The sequence below is a fragment of the Mixophyes fleayi genome, chromosome 1, assembly GCF_038048845.1.
Source record: "Mixophyes fleayi isolate aMixFle1 chromosome 1, aMixFle1.hap1, whole genome shotgun sequence".
Classification (NCBI taxonomy): Eukaryota; Metazoa; Chordata; class Amphibia; order Anura; family Limnodynastidae; genus Mixophyes; species Mixophyes fleayi.
This window is the reverse complement of record NC_134402.1, coordinates 212,032,983-212,052,488: the sequence shown is the minus strand read 5'-3', so window position 1 is coordinate 212,052,488 and position 19,506 is coordinate 212,032,983. Positions and strand designations below refer to the sequence as shown.

The following is a 19,506-nucleotide window of genomic DNA, read 5'->3' as shown; positions in this document are numbered from 1 at the left end:
CTCTCTTCATTTGACCCCACAAATGAAGAGGATATTTCTACTCTCTTCTTATCTTCCTACTCTACCTCCTGTCCTCTTGATCCTATTCCCTCGCAAATTGGTAGATTCCTGTCTCCTGTACTCATTTCACCTCTAACTCAAATCTGTAATCTCTCACTCTCTACTGGCATCTTTCCATCCCAATACAAGCATGCAGTGATTACTCCTATTCTAAAAAAAAAAAAACTCCGACCCAAACTCTCTCTCAAATTACCGTCCCATCTCTCAGCTCCCTTGCCCCTCCAAGCTTCTAGAGAGACTTGCCTACACTCGCCTCACACGCTTTCTTTCCGCAAACAACCTGTTGGATCCTCTTCAATCTGGCTTTCGTTCTCAACACTCCACAGAGACTGCGCTGACCAAGGTTGTCAATGATCTGATCACTGCTAAAACTGAACGCCATTACTCTATCCTAATTCTCCTGGATCTCTCAGCTGCATTTGACACCGTTGACCACTCTTCTCATACAACCGCTGCAATCCCTAGGTCTTCAAGACAATGTTCTATCCTGGCTCTCATCCTACCTCTCTAATCGCTCTTTCACTGTTAATTTCTCTGGAGCTACCTCTGCTCCGCTTCCCCCATCAGTTGGAGTACCGCAAGGCTCAGTGCTAGGTACTCTGCTGTTCTCTATCTATACCGCTTCTCTTGGAAATCTAATAAGTTCCTTTGGCTTTCAGTATCATCTCTATGCGGATGATACCCAAATCTATCTATCATCTCCTGATCTCTCGACATCTGTGTTGTCCAGTGTAACTGACTGTCTTTCTGCCATATCATCTTGGATGTCCTCTCGCCAACTCAAACTTAATCTTTCTAAAACAGAGTTAATAATATTCCCACCCACCAACAAGAGCATACCTGACATTTCTATCTCCGTTGATAACATGACCATAAATCCCACCCCACAAGCTCGCTGCCTAGGTGTAATCCTTGACTCACACCTATCCTTTGTTCCCCACATTGACTCTATATCTAAATCATGTTACATACATCTAAAGAACATTTACAGAATCCGCACATATCTCACGCAAGACACTGCTAAAACCTTAATTCATGCACTTATCTCCCGCATTGACTATTGCAATTCCCTTCTTACTGGTCTTCCCAAAAACAGACTCAAACCCCTACAATCTATTTTGCATGCTGCGGCAAGACTGATTTTCCTTGCAAATCGCTATTCCTCTGTTGAATCACTCTGCATGTCTCTACACTGGCTGCCTGTCTTCTACCGAATCCAATATAAAATACTTTTACTAACCTACAAGGCCATCAACAAAGCTGCACCAACATACATCTCCTCTCTTGTCTCAAAATATCTCCCAACTCTGCAACTCCGTTCTGCAAAAGATCTGCGTCTCTCATCCACCCTCATTACATCCTCCCATTCCTGGTTACAGGACTTTTTTTGGGCTGCACCCACTCTATGGAACGCTCTCCTTCGCACAATAAGACTATCCTCTGGTCTACAAACTTTCAAGCGTTCTTTGAAAACCTACCTATTCAGACAAGCTTATAATATTCCTCAACCACCCTCTTAACCTCACTACCTTTAGCCTGTTACAGCCTGTTACACAATTTCACACAAGACAACTACCCCCTGACCAACATTGTTGTGTGACAGGATCATTTAGCTTATGAGTCACTTTTACCTTTGCAGTCTGGCTGGGCCAAGATGCAAAATGTATACTTAACCTCATGTATCAATCTCCCATTGTCCCATAGATTGTAAGCTTGCGAGCAGGGCCTTCTCACCTCTTTGTCTGTTTTACCCAGTTTGTTTATTAGTTTATTATGTTTGTCCCCAATTGTAAAGCGCTACGGAATATGTTGGCGCTATATAAATAAATGATGATGTGCATTATTCAAGATTTTCATTTGTTGTATGAATGTATATTGTATGTATAATATTAGCTATTTGTGTCATCTTATTTGATAGCACTTTTTGTAATGCATTTATATCCATTTTCTACTCCTCTCTTGCCTATCTTCAGTATTTACGGCAAAAGTAGGTAACAACGCAATTCACAATTAAACCATGAATCCTAAAGTTGATTTCATGTATTTAATTTGAAACCGAAAAAAGTTAAGAACTAATATAGAGTAATAGTAACATCCCTGAAATAGTAAACCCAGCCCTGAACACAGGATTTAAAAAAAAAAAAAAAAACACAACAAAAAAAACATGTCTCGATTTAATTTGAAACCGAAGAAAGTTAAGAGCTAATATAGAGTAATAGTAACATCTGCAAGAAATAATAAAGTATTTATGGGAAACCCTCTAAAGAAAGGTAAAACTGAAGAGTAAGTTATTTTGTTTTGTTTGTTTTTAGTATAAGTTTATCATCATCAACAGCAGCAGCTATTTATATAGCGCCACTAATTCTGCAGGTTTATGACAAAAACCACTGGTTACTAAAATGGGAATAGCACATTCATATTTTTAAATTATTCAGACTATATATCACAAAAGCAATATATGTGCACTAAAATATCAAGCATACCGTATGATTGCTTTGGTCTATTATCAACTGGTACAGCAATACGTTTGAAAGCTAATGTGGGATCTAGCTGTTAATGGTGCGAATGCTTCCACCAGAAGCCTTTAGACGTATTCTAGTATCCCAAATCTTATGATGAGGACTCTCAAATTAAAAATACATTTTTTTCTCTGTGCCAGGCAAGTACTTCTCACACGAAGCAAATATTCTTAATAACTGTGACAAATTTACATGCAACCAGTTAAATACATTATATTTGCCTGTACTTAGAATAAGTGATTTAAAAACCCCTCTTTTCTATCATTAGCCTGGACTATGGTCACTCTAAGGCTGGTGTCACACACGAATTTGAGAGTGCTTTCAATGGGAAATGCTTCAGATCATATCCATTTTTGTTTTCTTTGTTGTCTATAGGTGAAAGGCTCTGAAGGGTAACAGAAGCAAAGCATTATCCATAAAAACTAGGGGTCAGGAGCTTCAAAACTGACAAATTTTTTTTTGGAAGAAAGAGCATGGTGATTTAGAACTCCTGTGTGACAGCAGCATAAATTGTTATAGCCCCCTTTTATCTGCTTGGTAGTGCTTGTTGTGGTATATACAACCCTATCCTACTAAGTGAGGTTGTTATTTGTACCCAGTAGTTGCTTCTAGTGGAATGAATGAGTCAGGGGGTTGCGGAGTAGTATCCAGAGAATAGGTGGAGATTTTAGAGAGCTTATAGGGTTTGGAAGCTGGGAGAGAGTCTGAAAAGTCATTATAGGGAATTCGTTGGGTAGCGGAAAAGGAGAAGCCATGTAGTCAGGTATGAAAGGTGATTATGAGAAAGGAAGAGAGGCATAGGTCAGAGACAGATCATAGATGGCAAGAAGAAGGGTATTTGGGGGTGAGGGTTGAGGATGTTTTGAGGGCTGTTAGGTTGAAGATTTTGAAATTTGCAAAGTGGAGAAGGTGTTGTGGAGTAGCGGGAGAAGAATATTAGTTTTGTAGCAGTTTTTAGGAAGGAATAATAAGGGAACAGACAGGTGAAGGGAGTGCCAACTAGAAGGTTGCTTAGTTGAGGATGGAGATGAAGAGGTATGAGAATGTTATTTGCATCTTAAAAGAGGGACATACTCTGGCAATGTTTTGAAGATGAAGGTTGCAGGGTTTTGAGAGAGACTGGATGTGAGAAAAACATCAAAGGGCAGAGTCAAGGTTGATAATTAGACAGTAGGCTTGGGTTTAATCTGGGTGAAGGGTAGATGATGAGTTCTGTTTTGGACATGTTGAGCTTCAAGTAATATTTACGCATCCATGTGGAGACATCAGAGAGATAATGTATCACATGAGATGGGAGAGAGGGAGTGTGGTAAGGGGAGGAGGGTGTGTGTACAAGGGTAGACATGCTAAAGGAATGTTTAAAAATGTAGGATGTGAGCTGGGAAATAGCTTTGTCACAAAGGCCAATGGAGTGAAGGGTGTGCAAGAGAAGGGGAAAAAACGTGTGAAACAACAGCAGCGGTTAAGGAGGATGCATAAGGACAGGTAGCCTTTGACTTTGCTTTGAGTAAATTATTGGTCACTTCTGTAATGGCAGAAGCGGTGGGTAGGTGTGGGATTGCAGGAGGGTGTAGGTAGTGTTAGCACACTCTTACATTTCATTATAAAGATGCAGGATAAGAATGATTTTAAAGGCATTCATGACTTTTCTAGTACAGGCCAGTATAAGCATCATTTTCCTTTTAGGTCTGTAAGATTTAATATGCAACAACATTAAAGTATAAATATGCAACAGTTTCTTGCATCTTAATCCATACTTCAGAACGGCATTGCACCCCTGAAAAAAGAAGCATGCCACCAATGTTGCCAAATTTCAGGTTATTTTGCTTATTATAATTATGTTGGAATTAGAAATATTTCTACTTACAGACAACCGTGTGTGTGTGTCTGTGTGTCTGTGTGTGTGTGTGTGTGTGTGTGTGTGTGTGTGTGTGTGTGTGTGTGTGTGTGTGTGTGTGTGTATATGAAGAAAGAAAACTGTATTTCTAGCATCAGCCAATAGAGTAAACAAGCATTAATACATAGGTCTGAATAAAATGCAAATTTTCCAAATACCTCCGACCAACACTACATTGGAGAGAACATATTATTAAAATATCAAAATATAAAACAGAAAGTTAGATGTGATTGTCAGTGTAGTAATTAATCACTTTAAAATGAAAACAAAACAAAAAACAAAACAGAAAATACATAAAAATAGAGCAGAAAGCACAATTATATATAACACAACATATGGAAATGATCAGAATTTGCACAAATGCATGAGACCTCAATGTGAAACATCTTCTCTAATGTAAGCACAAGGTCTAAAATCTACCAAAACACATCACAAATAATCCAGTCTTTCCAATAACTGCCTATAGCACTCCTATTGTGTAGCAGCAACCCTCACTAATATATATATATATATATATATATATATATATATATATATATATATATATATATATTGTACACACACATACACTTAGTTAGAGAATACACGTTCACATAAAATATACAGCTGAATCAAAATGGAGCAACATTGTAGGTTAATATGGTCATTTTCTTTTTTTATGAATATATCCTCACAGAACTGCGACTTTGGCACTTTGTGCAGATTTACCATTAATGTTCTGAGGAACACATTCATACAAATATACATCTTCTGGTGCTCACATATAGGGACAAACAGTCTCCAGACTGAAGATCCCACTTTTGAACCCCCTTCCAACAACCTTTGATGTCATTGAGGCCACATCTGCTATTGTTAAAAAAAGACACTGAATGGTAAAAGATATAAGGAGCATTGTATTTTCTTCACACAGATGTAGACATGATTATTTCACATCCCAAGTCATTAAAAATTAGATTATTCCATGGGTGGGCTTGACAAGCAATAAATGTTTATGAAATGAAGCTAGAAAGCAATCATCTGAGAACCAGACTGAGGATGTAATTTTCCATAAAATAGCTGCTCATGGCCAGTTACAATGTGAAAAGACCATAGCTTCACCTGTGAGCTTCTTTTTCATTCTAGTATAGAAAAGTTCAGTGCCAGTGCTGAGAAATTAACAAAGCAATTTTAGCCATATCTTCTATGTAATACATAAAACACACTTAAAATAATTCAACTTAAACTTCCTTTATTTCTGGAATTGACAAGTAAACTGTACCCGACTATTGTCATTTTTCCTCTTACCCGATCTTAGTTGCTTGATTCTTCCATTACTGGTGGCAGGATCAACAGGAAGGAAGTCTTTAAACCAGGTTATTTCAGGATCTGGATTGCCACTGGCTGCACACAACATAGTTGCTGTTCTTGTACGCTCGACAACCTTGAGCTGTGGGCCCATATCAATGTTTGGAAAGCCAGGAGGCAGTTGGTCCTCTGCACACAAAGAATATTAAGAAAACCCCATAAGACAATAAGACAGTTTTAAGCTTCCAGAAACAAGATGTAAAAAAAAGTCTATACCATTGTATTTTTCTATTTCTTACTCAACAAAAGTTGTGCATTAGCACAAATATAAATAAAAAATATTACATGTTTAAAAAAGTATATCTATTTTAAAAGATCATTGCTGTTTAGATTATTGCTATAATACAGGAAACATTGACTAACACTACAAATTTAGAATATATTTAATGGTTTTACTATTAGGTCTGCGTTCAGAATTGTTAAATGTGGTGTGACTGCAGACTGAAGCGACAAGGTGTTAAATCACTGAAACACTTTCTGTATTGCATTACTTACAAATGTATTGATGCTTGGAGCTTTTTTTTCCTCAACTAAACCTATATTGAGTGTTACTATATTGACTGGATCACTATTAAATAACTTTTGGTAAAAATTTATTTAAAGCAAATAGCGCAGGGCGCACATTTATATAATTGCATAGGCACTTATTTTTGTTACTAAAAGACAAATTGGCTTATTATGCTACAACTGTATGTATCACCTCAGTGTATTGTATATAATATATCATACATAACTTCACTTATCTTCTTGTCGCATGCCCTGTATGAGATTGCCAATCTCCAAAAATGTATATAGAACCACAATAATAAACAGGGTGCGTCCAAAGAGGGTATAAAAATATTTATTATATAAAAAATAATATTCAATAGCCGAGCTCACATGTGTATCATACAAATGATATAACAAGTAATACCCGATGCGGGATTACAATAAACACATATCTAATAAAATGGTAATAATGGGTAATAATACGTGTCTGGCCAGTACACAATATCATAAAACCAATGTATATGGACCAAGTCCTTGTGATCAACAGATAGTAGCAGGAGAAATCTCACCCAGTAATAAAGTGCAGCTGCAGCGCGAGGGTGTGCGAACACCGATCCGTGATAGGATCTAGCGTGATCCGGAACGTGATGTATAAATTTTCCTTAATGTGGCTCTCAAATAGTACCACGATGATCAATCAAAATTCTTGTAAACAGTAAAAGCGCTGAAGTGTTAACATCTCAACACTTGATATCAACGTCCCGAGAAGACAGATGACAAACCACCGCTGATGGATATAGGTGGTGTATATCAGCACATAGCAGGATAAGTATACTTAGGTGTCGGAGTTCCAATGTGTCGAGGAGTAATGTCCCATTGTAAAGCTGCCTCATATATTAAGGCAGTTCGGCATACACACTGAGTCAGTGTACTAGTCCCGAATCTTCAAATTAACACGAAATGGTCTACTTGGAGAGAATGGAGATGTATTCTCCTTCAAATAACGATCCAGATGTAGGGGAATCCTGACTCTAACGTGTCTCGTTAGCAATGAGCTAACTTTTTCAAAGATGAAAAAGGATTCCCCTACATCTGGATCGTTATTTGAAGGAGAATACATCTCCATTATCCCTGTTTATTATTGTGGTTCTATATACTTATTTTTGTTAGTGTAATATAAGTAATTGTTATTTCTGAGACCAGGGAAGAAATTTGTCTCTTGTCTAACCTTGCTATAGGATATGCCTATTTCTGATGCATATATCTGACACAATGACCCTGTGTTTACCAAGCCTTTGGTGTATTGTGGTTTGGGAAACGGGCTTGTTGTGGGACCTTTTGTTGTTCTGTGTGAATATGAATTCCGAACGGTCTGATGAAAGGCCATGTGTTAATTAAATCTTTTGATGTGTGAGGTTTAACTTGGAGACACGAAGGTTTAATTTAAAATGTGCTGCAACATTTCCTGCATCTCAAAAATGCAGGATATCACAGCAAGGTTTTTTAGTAATTTCAAAGCCAAGTATGAATATTAGTGGCTTTGCAATGTATGTAAATTTATGTTTGTGTAAATAGAGCATATCCTGATGCTAAAAATAGCATGTGTCTGAACGTTATAAATGCTCTGACTTGTACACTGAAATGTGTTCTTCTGAACTGTCATCTGACCTGATCACACTGGTACCTTCCACCAGTGTGTGTGAGCAAATAAACCATCTTGCTTCAAAGACCTGCTTGGAATCATCTTCAATATTGCTGTTTTCCTGTGATCTACAGATTAGACCCTAAAATCGAATCCGTTCTTTAGCTGCCTCTGTGCTTTGGACCCACGCTATTCCAGTACCAATGCTCTGCCTGCTACCCAGCAGCCCTGGTTAGTGTGATAGGCCATGGGGGATCCATTCACAGCAACCCGGATCCATAGTAAGAGGTCCGAAGTTACCAGCCAGGTACACCAGCAACGAGATACGCTAGCAGCGTCAGTGACCCAGAAGGAACGTGGTTCCGAGTGCCATAGAAGAAACTCAGTGGTAGCAGCCTTTGTAAGCCCCTCCTACTGCGGCAAGAGGGTGCTTTTTGGATAACGAAAGGGAACGGTGGCAAAGTTCAGTCGATTCCCAGCAACAACAGACAGGGTGGCATAGGCGGTCCATCCTATCACACTATACAAATAAATCTAAACATGCTTGCTATGAATTCATGGACCTATAACTTGTAGGGCTGTTAAAAGGTCTACCATCTGACTGCCACAGACCATTAAAAGCTCAAAGAGAAAAAACAGGCAAAGGAAAGAAAAAAGGATAAGGTCAGCAGCGTTAGGAAATCCCGTTGTACACACAGAGACTAATGTTAAAAAAGAGCCCATGCACGACAAGTTATATTTTCAATGACACACATGATATTCGCAATCTGGTCTACACTATTTAGACCTAGTAAAGTTGAACACTAGTAAAAACGCACGTCAAGTGCATTCGATATATATTTCTTACTAGCATTTTTTCTATTGTTTGGATCTCACTGTGTGCTTTTTAATTAGTTTATGAGTGGTTCGAAGAAGAACAGAAAAGCTATTGCAACAGTAACAAGATTTAGTAACAGAAATAGTGTGTATGGTGACACGACACACAATGGTTTCTAATGTCAGACCCAAATAATGCATTTTACTAGCTAGTAAAAAGGCATATAGTTGACGTCAATGTATATAAGGCCTGTGACTGGATCACATATAAATAACTTATGGTATAAATTTATTTAAGGAAATAGCGCAGGATGCTTATTTTTACAAATTGCCAATGCACTTATTTTTAATATTGTGTATATTTTGGTAAGGGAAATCTTTGATTTCTGAGACCAGGGTAGAAAATTAGTTTTTTCTCTTTAACCTTTCTAAAGCAAATGCCTTTTCTGATGTATATATCTGATACACAAAAGGCTTTGTAAACAAAGACTCATTGTATTGTGATATAAGGAAATGTTTTGTTTTGAGGTTTGTACTTTTTCTTTGGGAATATGTATTTAGCAACTGTCTTAAATATTCATGCCAGTTAGACCTTTTGACTTGCTAGTGAGTCTCCTGCCTCTGAAATAATGCAGGATATCACAGCAAGATTTTTAAAGAATTTCATAGCTAACTGTAAATATTATGGTTTTGCAAAGCATGTAAGTCCATGTTTGTGTAAACATGTTATATCCTGATGCTAAAAATAGCCTGTGACTGGATCACTGATAAATAACTTTTGGTAAAAATGTATTTAAAGGAAATAGCGAGGGCGCATATTTATATAACTGCATAGGCACTTATTTTTGTTTAGTGTAAGATAGGAAGTCGTTGTCTCTGAGACCAGGGTAGAAAAATTGGGTTTTCTGTTTAACCTTGCTATAGGATATGCCTATTTCTGATGCATATATCTGATACAATGAGTCTGTGTTTACCAAGCCTTTGGTGTATTGTGGTTTGGGGAAGTGGCTTGTTGCGAGTTCTTTTGTTGATCTGTGGAAATGTGTATTGGGCGATTGTCTGAAGTATTCATGCCAGTCAGACCTTTTGACTTGCTAGTGAGTCTCCGGTCTCTGAAATAAGATTCAGGAAATCACAGCAAGGTTTTTAAGAATTTCATAGCTAAGTGTAAATTTTGTTAGCCTTGAAATGCATGTAAATTTCTGTTTGTGTGAATAGAGTATATCCTGTTTCTAAAAATAGACTATTTCTGAACTGTATAAAAGAGGAGCTCTGTGAGCATGTTAGTGTTCTTCTGAATTGTCATCTGACCTGATCACACTGGAACCTTCCACTAGTGTGTGTGAGCAAATAAACCATCTTGCTTCAAAGACCTGCTTGGAATCATCTTCAACATTGCTGTTTTCCTGTGATCTACAGATTAGACCCTAAAATCTAATCCATTCTCCGGCTGTCTCTGCGGTTTGGACCCAAGCTATTCCAGTACCAACGCTCTGCCGCTACCCAGCAGCCCTGGTTAGTGTGATAGGCCAGGGGGGATCCATTCACAGCAACCCGGATCCATAGTAAGAGGTCCGGAGTTACCAGCCAGGTACACCAGCAACGAGATACGCTAGCAGCGTCAGTGACCCAGAAGAAACCCGGTACTGGATGCCGGTAAGGCTTGTGTAAGCCCCTCCTACTGCGGCAAGAGGGCGCTTTTTGGATAACGAGAGGGAACGGTGGCAAAGTAAGCCCAGCCGGTTCCCAGTAACAACAGACAGGGTGGCATAGGCGGATCATCCTGTCACAGATTTCTGGTGGCAAGCGGCGGGATAAACCTGGGCGGCTTTTCGTGCAGCAGTCAGGAGAGCAGAGTTATTCAAGAGAGGAATAACTGCAGCCAGGAGAAGGCACAGGATGTTCTAGTACAGTAAAGTGTCCAGGGCGAACCTGGCGATACTGTGCCAAGCAAAGAAGTTGGACATTTCTTACACAGCAACAAGGAGCGAAATGAAAAAGGCACTGAGAGCCTGGGATGCGCAGTACCGGACAGCAGATGAGGAAGCTGACAGTGACCTGGAGGAGACATTAACTTCACAGCCAGAGATATCTGCAGTAACATCCCAGAACACAGCACCTGTTTTCAGCAACAATCCTCTCCCACAGAGTGAACCAGTGATGCAAGTTCAACAGCACGATGAGGGTAATTTTTCTGTACTAATGCAGCAGCTGGGGTCCCTGGGAGATAAAGCAACTGAGGCGGAGCGGTTGCTTATCAAGTTGTGGGGCAATCAGTGGGCACCCCCTCCTGCAGCAGCCCGTGAACTCTCATCTGCTGCGCCCAGATTGGCATCTCTGCACTTTTCCAAATTTGATGACACTGCTGGAGATATTAATGGACATTTGCAGGTGTTTGAAATGTCTTGTAGCCTCCATGACTTGCCCAAAAAGGAGTGGGTAAAGTATCTGGTTCCCACGCTACAAGGACGTGCAGTGGAAGCTTATCGCGGAGTGGCCCCAGAGGACTGTGCGGACTATGACATGGTAAAACGGGCCCTCCTTAAGCGTTATGTTATTACCCCAGAGACCTACAGGCAGAAGTTTCGGGACTTGGCTAAAAGCACACACATCAGCCATGAGGAATTTGCCAACCAGTTGCGGCAGTTGGCAATAAGATGGATTAATGGATCTGACGCCAAGTCCTGGGAAGAATTGGTGGACTTAATTTGTAGAGAGCAACTTCACCGCCGATGTGCGTCAGAGGTGAAGGAGTGGGTATTGGACCGTAGCCCAGCAACCCTGGAAAAAGCGGCCCAGCTGGCGGATCAGTATGTGGCAGTGAGGCCACACTGGCAGAAGCGCCAGGCTAACAGCCAACCCCAAAGGACTGTACAATCAGGGGGACTACCCCTCTACTACTCACCCCCAAAAGCAAGTACCTAACCCTTTGGGTACCATTCGCCAGCCACCACCCCGTCCTGTCCCTGGGAGTTATCAGAGACCACCGGAGCCCAGGTTGGAGAAGAAGTGTTACAGCTGTGGGAAAATCGGTCATTTAAGAATGGACTGTCCCACAGCCCCAGCACCCCAGACTCATGCCCCTAATCCGAGTCCTGATACCTGGCTACCTTGCTTAACTGGTGAAGGTGAGCCATTAGAGACTGTTTCCACCCCTTCCAGCCCAATGGAGTGTGGCGTGTCTGAAGGTGACTCAACGGAGAGAGTCACCTGTGTGTTTAAAAGACCCCCTAAAAATATGTGGAGGAACCTGCAGCCGGTCCAAGTGGGACCCCTGCAGGGTGAAGGACTGAGAGACTCAGGGGCCTCAATTACTATTGTGAGTCCCCATCTTATTGATCCTGCTGCAGTATTGCAGAATCGCACTGCCAAAGTTACTGTTGCAGATGGACTTGAAAAAGAAGTGCCTGTAGCAAGGGTGTTTCTAGACTGGGGAGATGGCCAGGAGTTACGAGATGTTGCTGTTATGGATGGCCTCTCAACTGATGTGATTTTGGGCAACGATGTTGGGGGGGGGGGGGAACTGTGACCGCATTTCTGAACTCTCTTACCCGGAGCCAAGCTGTTAAGCTACAGTCTTCAGGATCTACACCTGCACAGCCCAGCCCAGAGGAAAAGACCGCATCTGCTATTTTTTCAGGAAACAGCCAGCCCTTTGCCTCTGGAAAGACTACGTCCCCTAGCAATGCAGAGGATGTTGTCTCTTGCCAGCCTGATCTTGTGGGGGTGCCCGGTGATGCTCCTGTCCATAGCAGTATGCCAGCTCCAGCGGTGAGTACAGATGACCACATTGACACCCTTTTGACTAACCCCACTTTGACTAACCCTAGTCACCCCAGCATAGACTCCCCTGTAGAGTATCCTGACTTAGATGATAGTGAGGGCCGCAGGGAAGAGTTCAGGGCAGCACAGCTCTCTGATCCCTCACTGTAAGGCATGAGGCGCCAGGCTGGCGACAGCCTTCCAGCGAGTGAGGTAGGGAGTGTGACCTGACGTAAAGTGTTGTTGTACCGTGTAGCTAGGAAGGTATATGGGGATAGACCAGTCTGGGAACAAGTTCAACTGGTGGTACCATGGGGCTTTTGTGCGCAACTAATGGCAGTTGCTTATAAAATCCCTATGGAGGGACACCAGGGCAGAGACTAAACACTGAAGCGCCTGACACAGAACTTTTTCTGGCCTGGAGTGCCTGATGACATCCTGGCCTACTGAAAGTCCTGTGATGTGTGTGAGCGTCTCGGGCGCCCCAGTGTTCTTGCTCCCCTCAGGTCCTTGCCAATGATTGGGGAACCTTTTCAGCAAGTGGCTGTGGATATAGTAGGTCCCCTGCCTGTGCCCATGCCTGACACCTACCCCTTGCCCTGTATGAGCGCTTCTGTAGATGAGTTAGGCCGAGTGCAGGATTACCTAGAGGACATTTTCAGTTTCAGTAAGATTTGGGAAGATAATCTAGAGCAAATAGGGCTGGTGTTGGGGAAGATGGGTTGGGAAGGATGGACTGTTAGGGCAGAGAACTGCCAGATGGGGATGTCAGATGTACAGTACCTGGGTGATCGTTTGGGGGGAGGAAGGGTTAGGTCAGAACCAGCTAAGGTAGAGACAATCCGAGCCTGGCCCCAGCCCACGACCCAGTTACATGTAAGAACATTCTTAACGATTAATGACTGCAGGGGACTACAGATGCACTGTCTCAGACTTTAGTACAGTAGCAAAGCCCCTGACAGATCTAACTAAGACTATACTACCCAAAGTAGTTGACTGGACACCCGCTTGTGAGCTGGCATTTCAGTCATTAAAGGAAGTTCGTGCTCCAGTACTGTTGGCGCCTAATTATGACAAGGACTTTATTGTGCAAACGGATGTGTCACAGTATGGACTGGGAGCAGTACTTAGCCAGGTGGGGCCTGATAGGCAAGAGCACCCCGTGGCCTATTTGAGCAGAAAACTGCTAAACTGGGAGCTGGGGTATGCCACAATTGAGAAGGAATGTTTGGCCATTATGTGGGCAGTGAAGAAACTACAACCTTATTTGTACTGACAACGTTTTACTGTGGTGACTGATCATAATCCTTTAATGTGGCTACAACACACCTCAGGGGAAAATGGCCGTTTGTTGCACTGGAGCCTTGCACTTCAAATTTATAACTTTGACATAATTCACAAGCAAGGAAAGGCTTGTAGCAATGCGGATGGACTGTCTCGGCAGGAAGAGCCTGATCCTCCTGATCACCTCCGGTAACCCTAGGGGACGGCGGACCAGGAGCCAAATCATTTGGACATGGCACCCTGGTTACTGCATGGACAATGGGGGGGGGGGAGGAATATGACTGGATCACTGATAAATAGCTTTTGGTAAAAATTTATTTAAAAGGAAATAGCGCAGGGCGCATATTTATATAACTGCATAGGCACTTATTTTTGTTTAGTGTAAGATAGGAAGTCGTTATCTCTGAGACCAGGGTAGAAAAATTGGGTTTTCTGTTTAACCTTGCTTTAGGATATGCCTATTTCTGATGCACATATCTGATACAATGAGTCTGCGTTTACCAAGTCTTTGGTGTATTGTGGTTTGGGAAAGTGGCTTGTTGTGAGTCCTTTTGTTGATCTGTGGAAATGTGTATTCGACCACTGTCTGAAATATTCATGCCATTCAGACCTTTTGACTTGCTAGTGAGTCTCCTGTCTCTGAAATAAGATTCAGGAAATCACAGCAAGGTTTTTAAGAATTTCATAGCTAAGTGTAAATTTTTGTTAGCCTTGAAATGCATGTAAATTTCTGTTTGTGTGAATAGAGTATATCCTGTTTCTAAAAATAGACTATTTCTGAACTGTATAAAAGATGAGCTCTGTGAGCATGTTAGTGTTCTTCTGAATTGTCATCTGACCTGTTCACACTGGAACTTTCCACCAGTGTGTGAGCAAATAAACCATCTTGCTTCAAAGACCTGCTTGGAATCATCTTCTATATTGCTGTTTTCCTGTGATCTACAGATTAGACCCTAAAATCTAATCCGTTCTCCGGCTGTCTCTGCGGTTTGGACCCAAGATATTCCAGTACCAACGCTCTGCTGCTACCCAGCAGCCCTGGTTAGTGTGATAGGCCAGGGGGGATCCATTCCCAGCAATCCGGATCCATAGTAAGCGGTCCTGGAGTTACCAGCCAGGTACACCAGCAACGAGATATGCTAGCAGCGTCAGTGACCCAGAAGAAACCCGGTACTGGATGCCGGTAAGGAGTCCAGTGGTGGCAGCTCGTGTAAGCCCATCCCACTGAGGCAAGAAGGCGCTTTTTGGATAACGAAAGGGAACGGTGGCAAAGTAAGCCCAGCCGGTTCCCAGCAACAACAGACAGGGTGGCATAGGCGGTCTATCCTGTCACAAGGCCTAAGGCTGTTGCAAAAATAAGTGCCATAGGGGCACAAAATCAGTCTGGAATAAGTCTTCATTTAAACTAGATGTTTGATGTTCTAACCATTTCACATCAGCTATTTCTTGTGTATAGACAAGGACTGGGAATTGGGCATCTTAAGAGAAAGTGTGATACTGTGCATTTATGTAATAGGTATTTTCACTCCCATCTGGGGTGCAGTTGTGGATTATTAAGTAATAATGAAGAGGGTGGGAAGATGCTGAGTATTCTACTTTACAAGCTCAGCCTACTGCACAGGTAATGTGCTACTATGTAGCTTAACTTTCATCTTAACTTCTTTGTCTGATCAGACAAAAACATTACATTAACATTCAGCTTTCCACAGTTTCTCAATCTGAAACCATTAAAAACATTGGAAAAACATTAGGCTGTCCTTAATGTCTACTGTACATAAAATACATTTTTAAAGTTGCTCCTAATTTCAAACATGTTTTCGCATATAGACTAGTATTCGGAACTTAAACTAGTCTCCCAGTTGTAGCAAGAGATAAGTCAGGAAACCAGCGTACATCTCTGTGCGCCTGAAATTGACTTGGACGTGATTGTATGGGAACGTCCTTACCGTATATTGCATATGTGAATCTGTCAACTCCCCACCCTGTTTACGCCCCTAAAACGTAGCTGTAGTAAGTGTTGCTTGCGCTCAAAGCAGACTTGGGCATGGATGTGTTCTATTGTGTATGGTACGGTTCTCAGCATGATTGACTTTTGTGAATGATACGTTCCTTAATGACTCAGGCCCAGAAATTCATTAACTCTGGCAATGAGCCCTTAAACACGTGCATTCAAAAAACAAATCTGGGCTAAAACAGTGTTTTATTATGGCTGAGTTGGAAAATTAGAACTGATACTATGGGATATGTAATTGAATTTGGTAATTTTACAATGAATGCAGTAGGAAAACTGGCAGTATGGCATACCACAGTATGCAGCTCCAACTTTCACCACTGATCATGCATAGATGGGTTGATGTGCATATCTGAAGCTATATGTGCATTTTTTTTTTTATTAAATCCAGAATGGTAAGTGCTAAAATGATATTTTAACAAGAAAAAAAACACCACCATTTCTGACATCTGAGAATGTTATTTTAAACTCGCAATTATAATGCACATTTACATTGCAATTTCATTATGTAGTTCTCAGGGGTGACAGAGAAGAGCATAGAGGTGTACAGCTCAAGTGGAACCTCGTTGTGCTCATAAAAGTCATTTCCCTATAGTGAATAAAATTGGTGAAAGAGGAGAACGACGCAGAGACAGTATTTCACAATGTTGTGGAGAGAGGAAAATGTGCAGACGGTTCTTGTGTGATCTTATGATGAGTGCTATTTCACTAGGCATATTTGTAGTTACCAATAAGGGCTTTCAGTTTAATATTACACAGCAATGTTTTATCCAATATGATTTAATATTATGTTGTATTATGTAATTCATATTGGCACTCTCCCTCAAACCCTGTAATTCCTTTGCCTACTCTGACACATTTTACATTTAGCACATCTCATTTTCTTTCTTTTTTTGTTAAATACTGCTTCTCCAATTGCCTGGATGGAGCAGTCACATGTCAGTCAGAGATATTCTCTCTCTCTTCTCCAAGGTGCACTGTGTAAGGTGCAACAATGTCTGTACTTTCACAAGATGATAATATATAAAAAAAAAAAAAGCTTTTACTCTCCCATGGCCTCAATATGAATTTTAAGGCCTGAAAGGTTAGGCATACCTTAAAATATATATATATATATATATATATATATATATACACACACACACACACACACACACACAATAAATCTATTCTTAGTTGCAGTAAATGAGTAAAAATCTAGATCACTTCAAATATAAAGTTTCCCTAATTTTTACACCCTTTTTATCTTTCCACTCTCATTCAAAGAGTTTTCATGGGTATACAACAGTCCTGGACACTATTGTTCCATTATAACTAGGGCTTGTGACCGGATAACTTATAAATAACTTATGGTATAAATTTATTTATAGGAAAAAGCACAGGGTGCTTATTTATATAATTGCAAATGTATTTATTTTTGATATTGTGGGTATGTTGGTAAAAGAGATATCTTTATTTCTGAGACCAGGGAAAGAAATTAATTTGCTTTATCTTTGCTAGAGGAACGATATCTGATGTATATATCTGATACAATAAGCCTTTGTGAAGGAAGTCTTTTCTGTATCGTGATGTGGGGAAATGACTTGTTTGGGATTTGTACCTTTCTTTGGGAATGTGTATTCTGCGACTGTCTCAAGAAAGGACCCATGTTAATCTCATGTTAATTAGACCTTTTTATGTGTTAGGGCCTAGCACCTGAAGGCACAGAAATGTTTAATTAGACTGCTGTTAGATTTCCTACATCTAAAAACAAGATGCAGGAAATCACAGCAAGTATTAGAACATCACAGATAAGAGTAAATATTGTTAGCTTTGCATTGCATGTAAATCCATGTTTGGGTAAACTAATTGCACCCTGATTATAAAAATAGCTCAGACCTCAAAGGGGCTGGCTTACCCTGTTAGGCTGTGTTCAAATCTGTATAAAAAGCACCGTCTTGTATTAAAAATTGTTCTTCATGTTCCATTTGACCTGCTCCAAGGTACCTTCAGGATGAGCAAATAAACATCACTTGCTTCAAAGACCTGCTTAGAAACATCTCTATGCCTGTGACCTACAGATTAGACCCAAAATCGAATCCATTCCTGGCTGTTTCTGAGGTTTGGACCCAGCATCCAGTAACACCGCCCTGCCTGCTACCCAGCAGCTCTGGTAAATGTGATCGGCCAGGGGGGATTCATCCACAACAACCCTGATACATAGGAAGAGGTCAGGAGTACCAGCCCAGGTACACCAGTAATGGGTTACACTCACAGCACCAGTTATATAGAAGAAACCTGGTTCTAGATGCGGGTAAAGGTGTCCAGTCGTGGCAGCATTTGTAAGCCCCTCCTACTGTGGTGAGAGGGCGCGCTTGGGATACCGAAAGGGAACTGTGGCAAAGTAAAACCAGCCGGTTTCCGGCAGCAACAGACAGGGTGGAGTAGGCGGTCCATGCTGTCAGAGGACTGTTTTATCATGTCAAAGAGATTTGAATGAGAAGGGAGGAACATTTCAAAGAAGAGGGAAAATAATCTTTGAATGACAGTGGGAAGATAAAAGGAGCAGAGAAAGAATGTTCTAGATATTGTAATAAAGGAAGGCATTTATCTGACAAGATGCAGAGAAAGCATACAAGCAGAATAAAACATTGGTGCAGTTATGCACCTAGATTGAGGTTAAACCAGGTAAAGACGTATGTATAGTTTAAAGTTTGGTTAACTTACATGATTTGAAATCCTTCCTCTCAGCAAACAGACAGGGTGTGTCTGTTAGTGCAAACAGAGCCAGTGATGGGCATTTCCTCTTAAAGAGAAGGTGGGTGTGTCACCTGCCCATCAAGCTAAGGCTGGGGGAGGAGTATCATGTATAAAATCTTGATTGTGTCATTTGTTCACAGAGACCAACGCTGGGGAAGCTGGCTAGTCTTGAGAGAGCTGGTCTATGTCTAGCTAGAGTTTAGGGTCTCCAAGAATTGCTGTGAAATCTGTACGGTGTCAAAACATTTATCATCCTGACAATAAAACTACATAAAAACGAAGAAGATGTTCGCGTGTGCTTCAGCAGTAGCGGGCTCTTGCCACAAGTGGCGTCAGGAGTGGGATGCTCCGGGAAGCAATTTTGCGCTACCCAACCCGCACAGACGTCAACATGGAGGAAGTACTGAGAATCCTTGTGAATGTGGCCTCTGCGCAGCAAGAGCAGCAAGCTCAGATGCTACAAGTCGCAGAGGCACAGGTGGAAAACACAAGGCTCTTAAGAGAAGAGTTAAGCCAGGTGAGGCATGACAAAAATGAACCACCAGGTCCGGTTCTGCAGAAAATGTCACCAGCTGATGACGTAGAAGCATATCTGGTGTCTTTTGAGAGACTTGCAAAAAGGGCAAAATGGCCTCCTAAAGATTGGGCTGAGAGACTGGCAGCAAGCTTATATGGATCTAGATGAGGACCGGGCCTCTGATTATTTGTGCCCAAAGTCTGAGATATTGGCTCGCATTGGAGTTTCCGGGCCAGGCCGAGCCCAGCGCTATCACCAATGGCGCTATGATAAAGAAAAACCGGTCAGAGCGTAAGTGGCTGAGCTTTCTAAAATTTTAAAGAAATGGCTGCAGCCTGAGGAGAATTTGCCTTTTCGGATTATTGAAGTTCTGGCGATAGATCACTGCATCCGGGGGCTGAACTGCGATATGCAAAGGTGGCTGCT

General features: G+C 41.3%; 1 protein-coding gene across 1 annotated transcript in view; it reads right to left on the bottom strand.

The window, feature by feature from the left end:
- Positions 1-19,506, bottom strand: part of LOC142149471 (receptor-type tyrosine-protein phosphatase S-like) — a 418,525-nt gene that overhangs the window by 310,128 nt on the left and 88,891 nt on the right. The window contains 1 exon segment of the mRNA XM_075204866.1: positions 5,761-5,949. Coding sequence (XP_075060967.1) covers positions 5,761-5,949 — 189 coding nt within the window.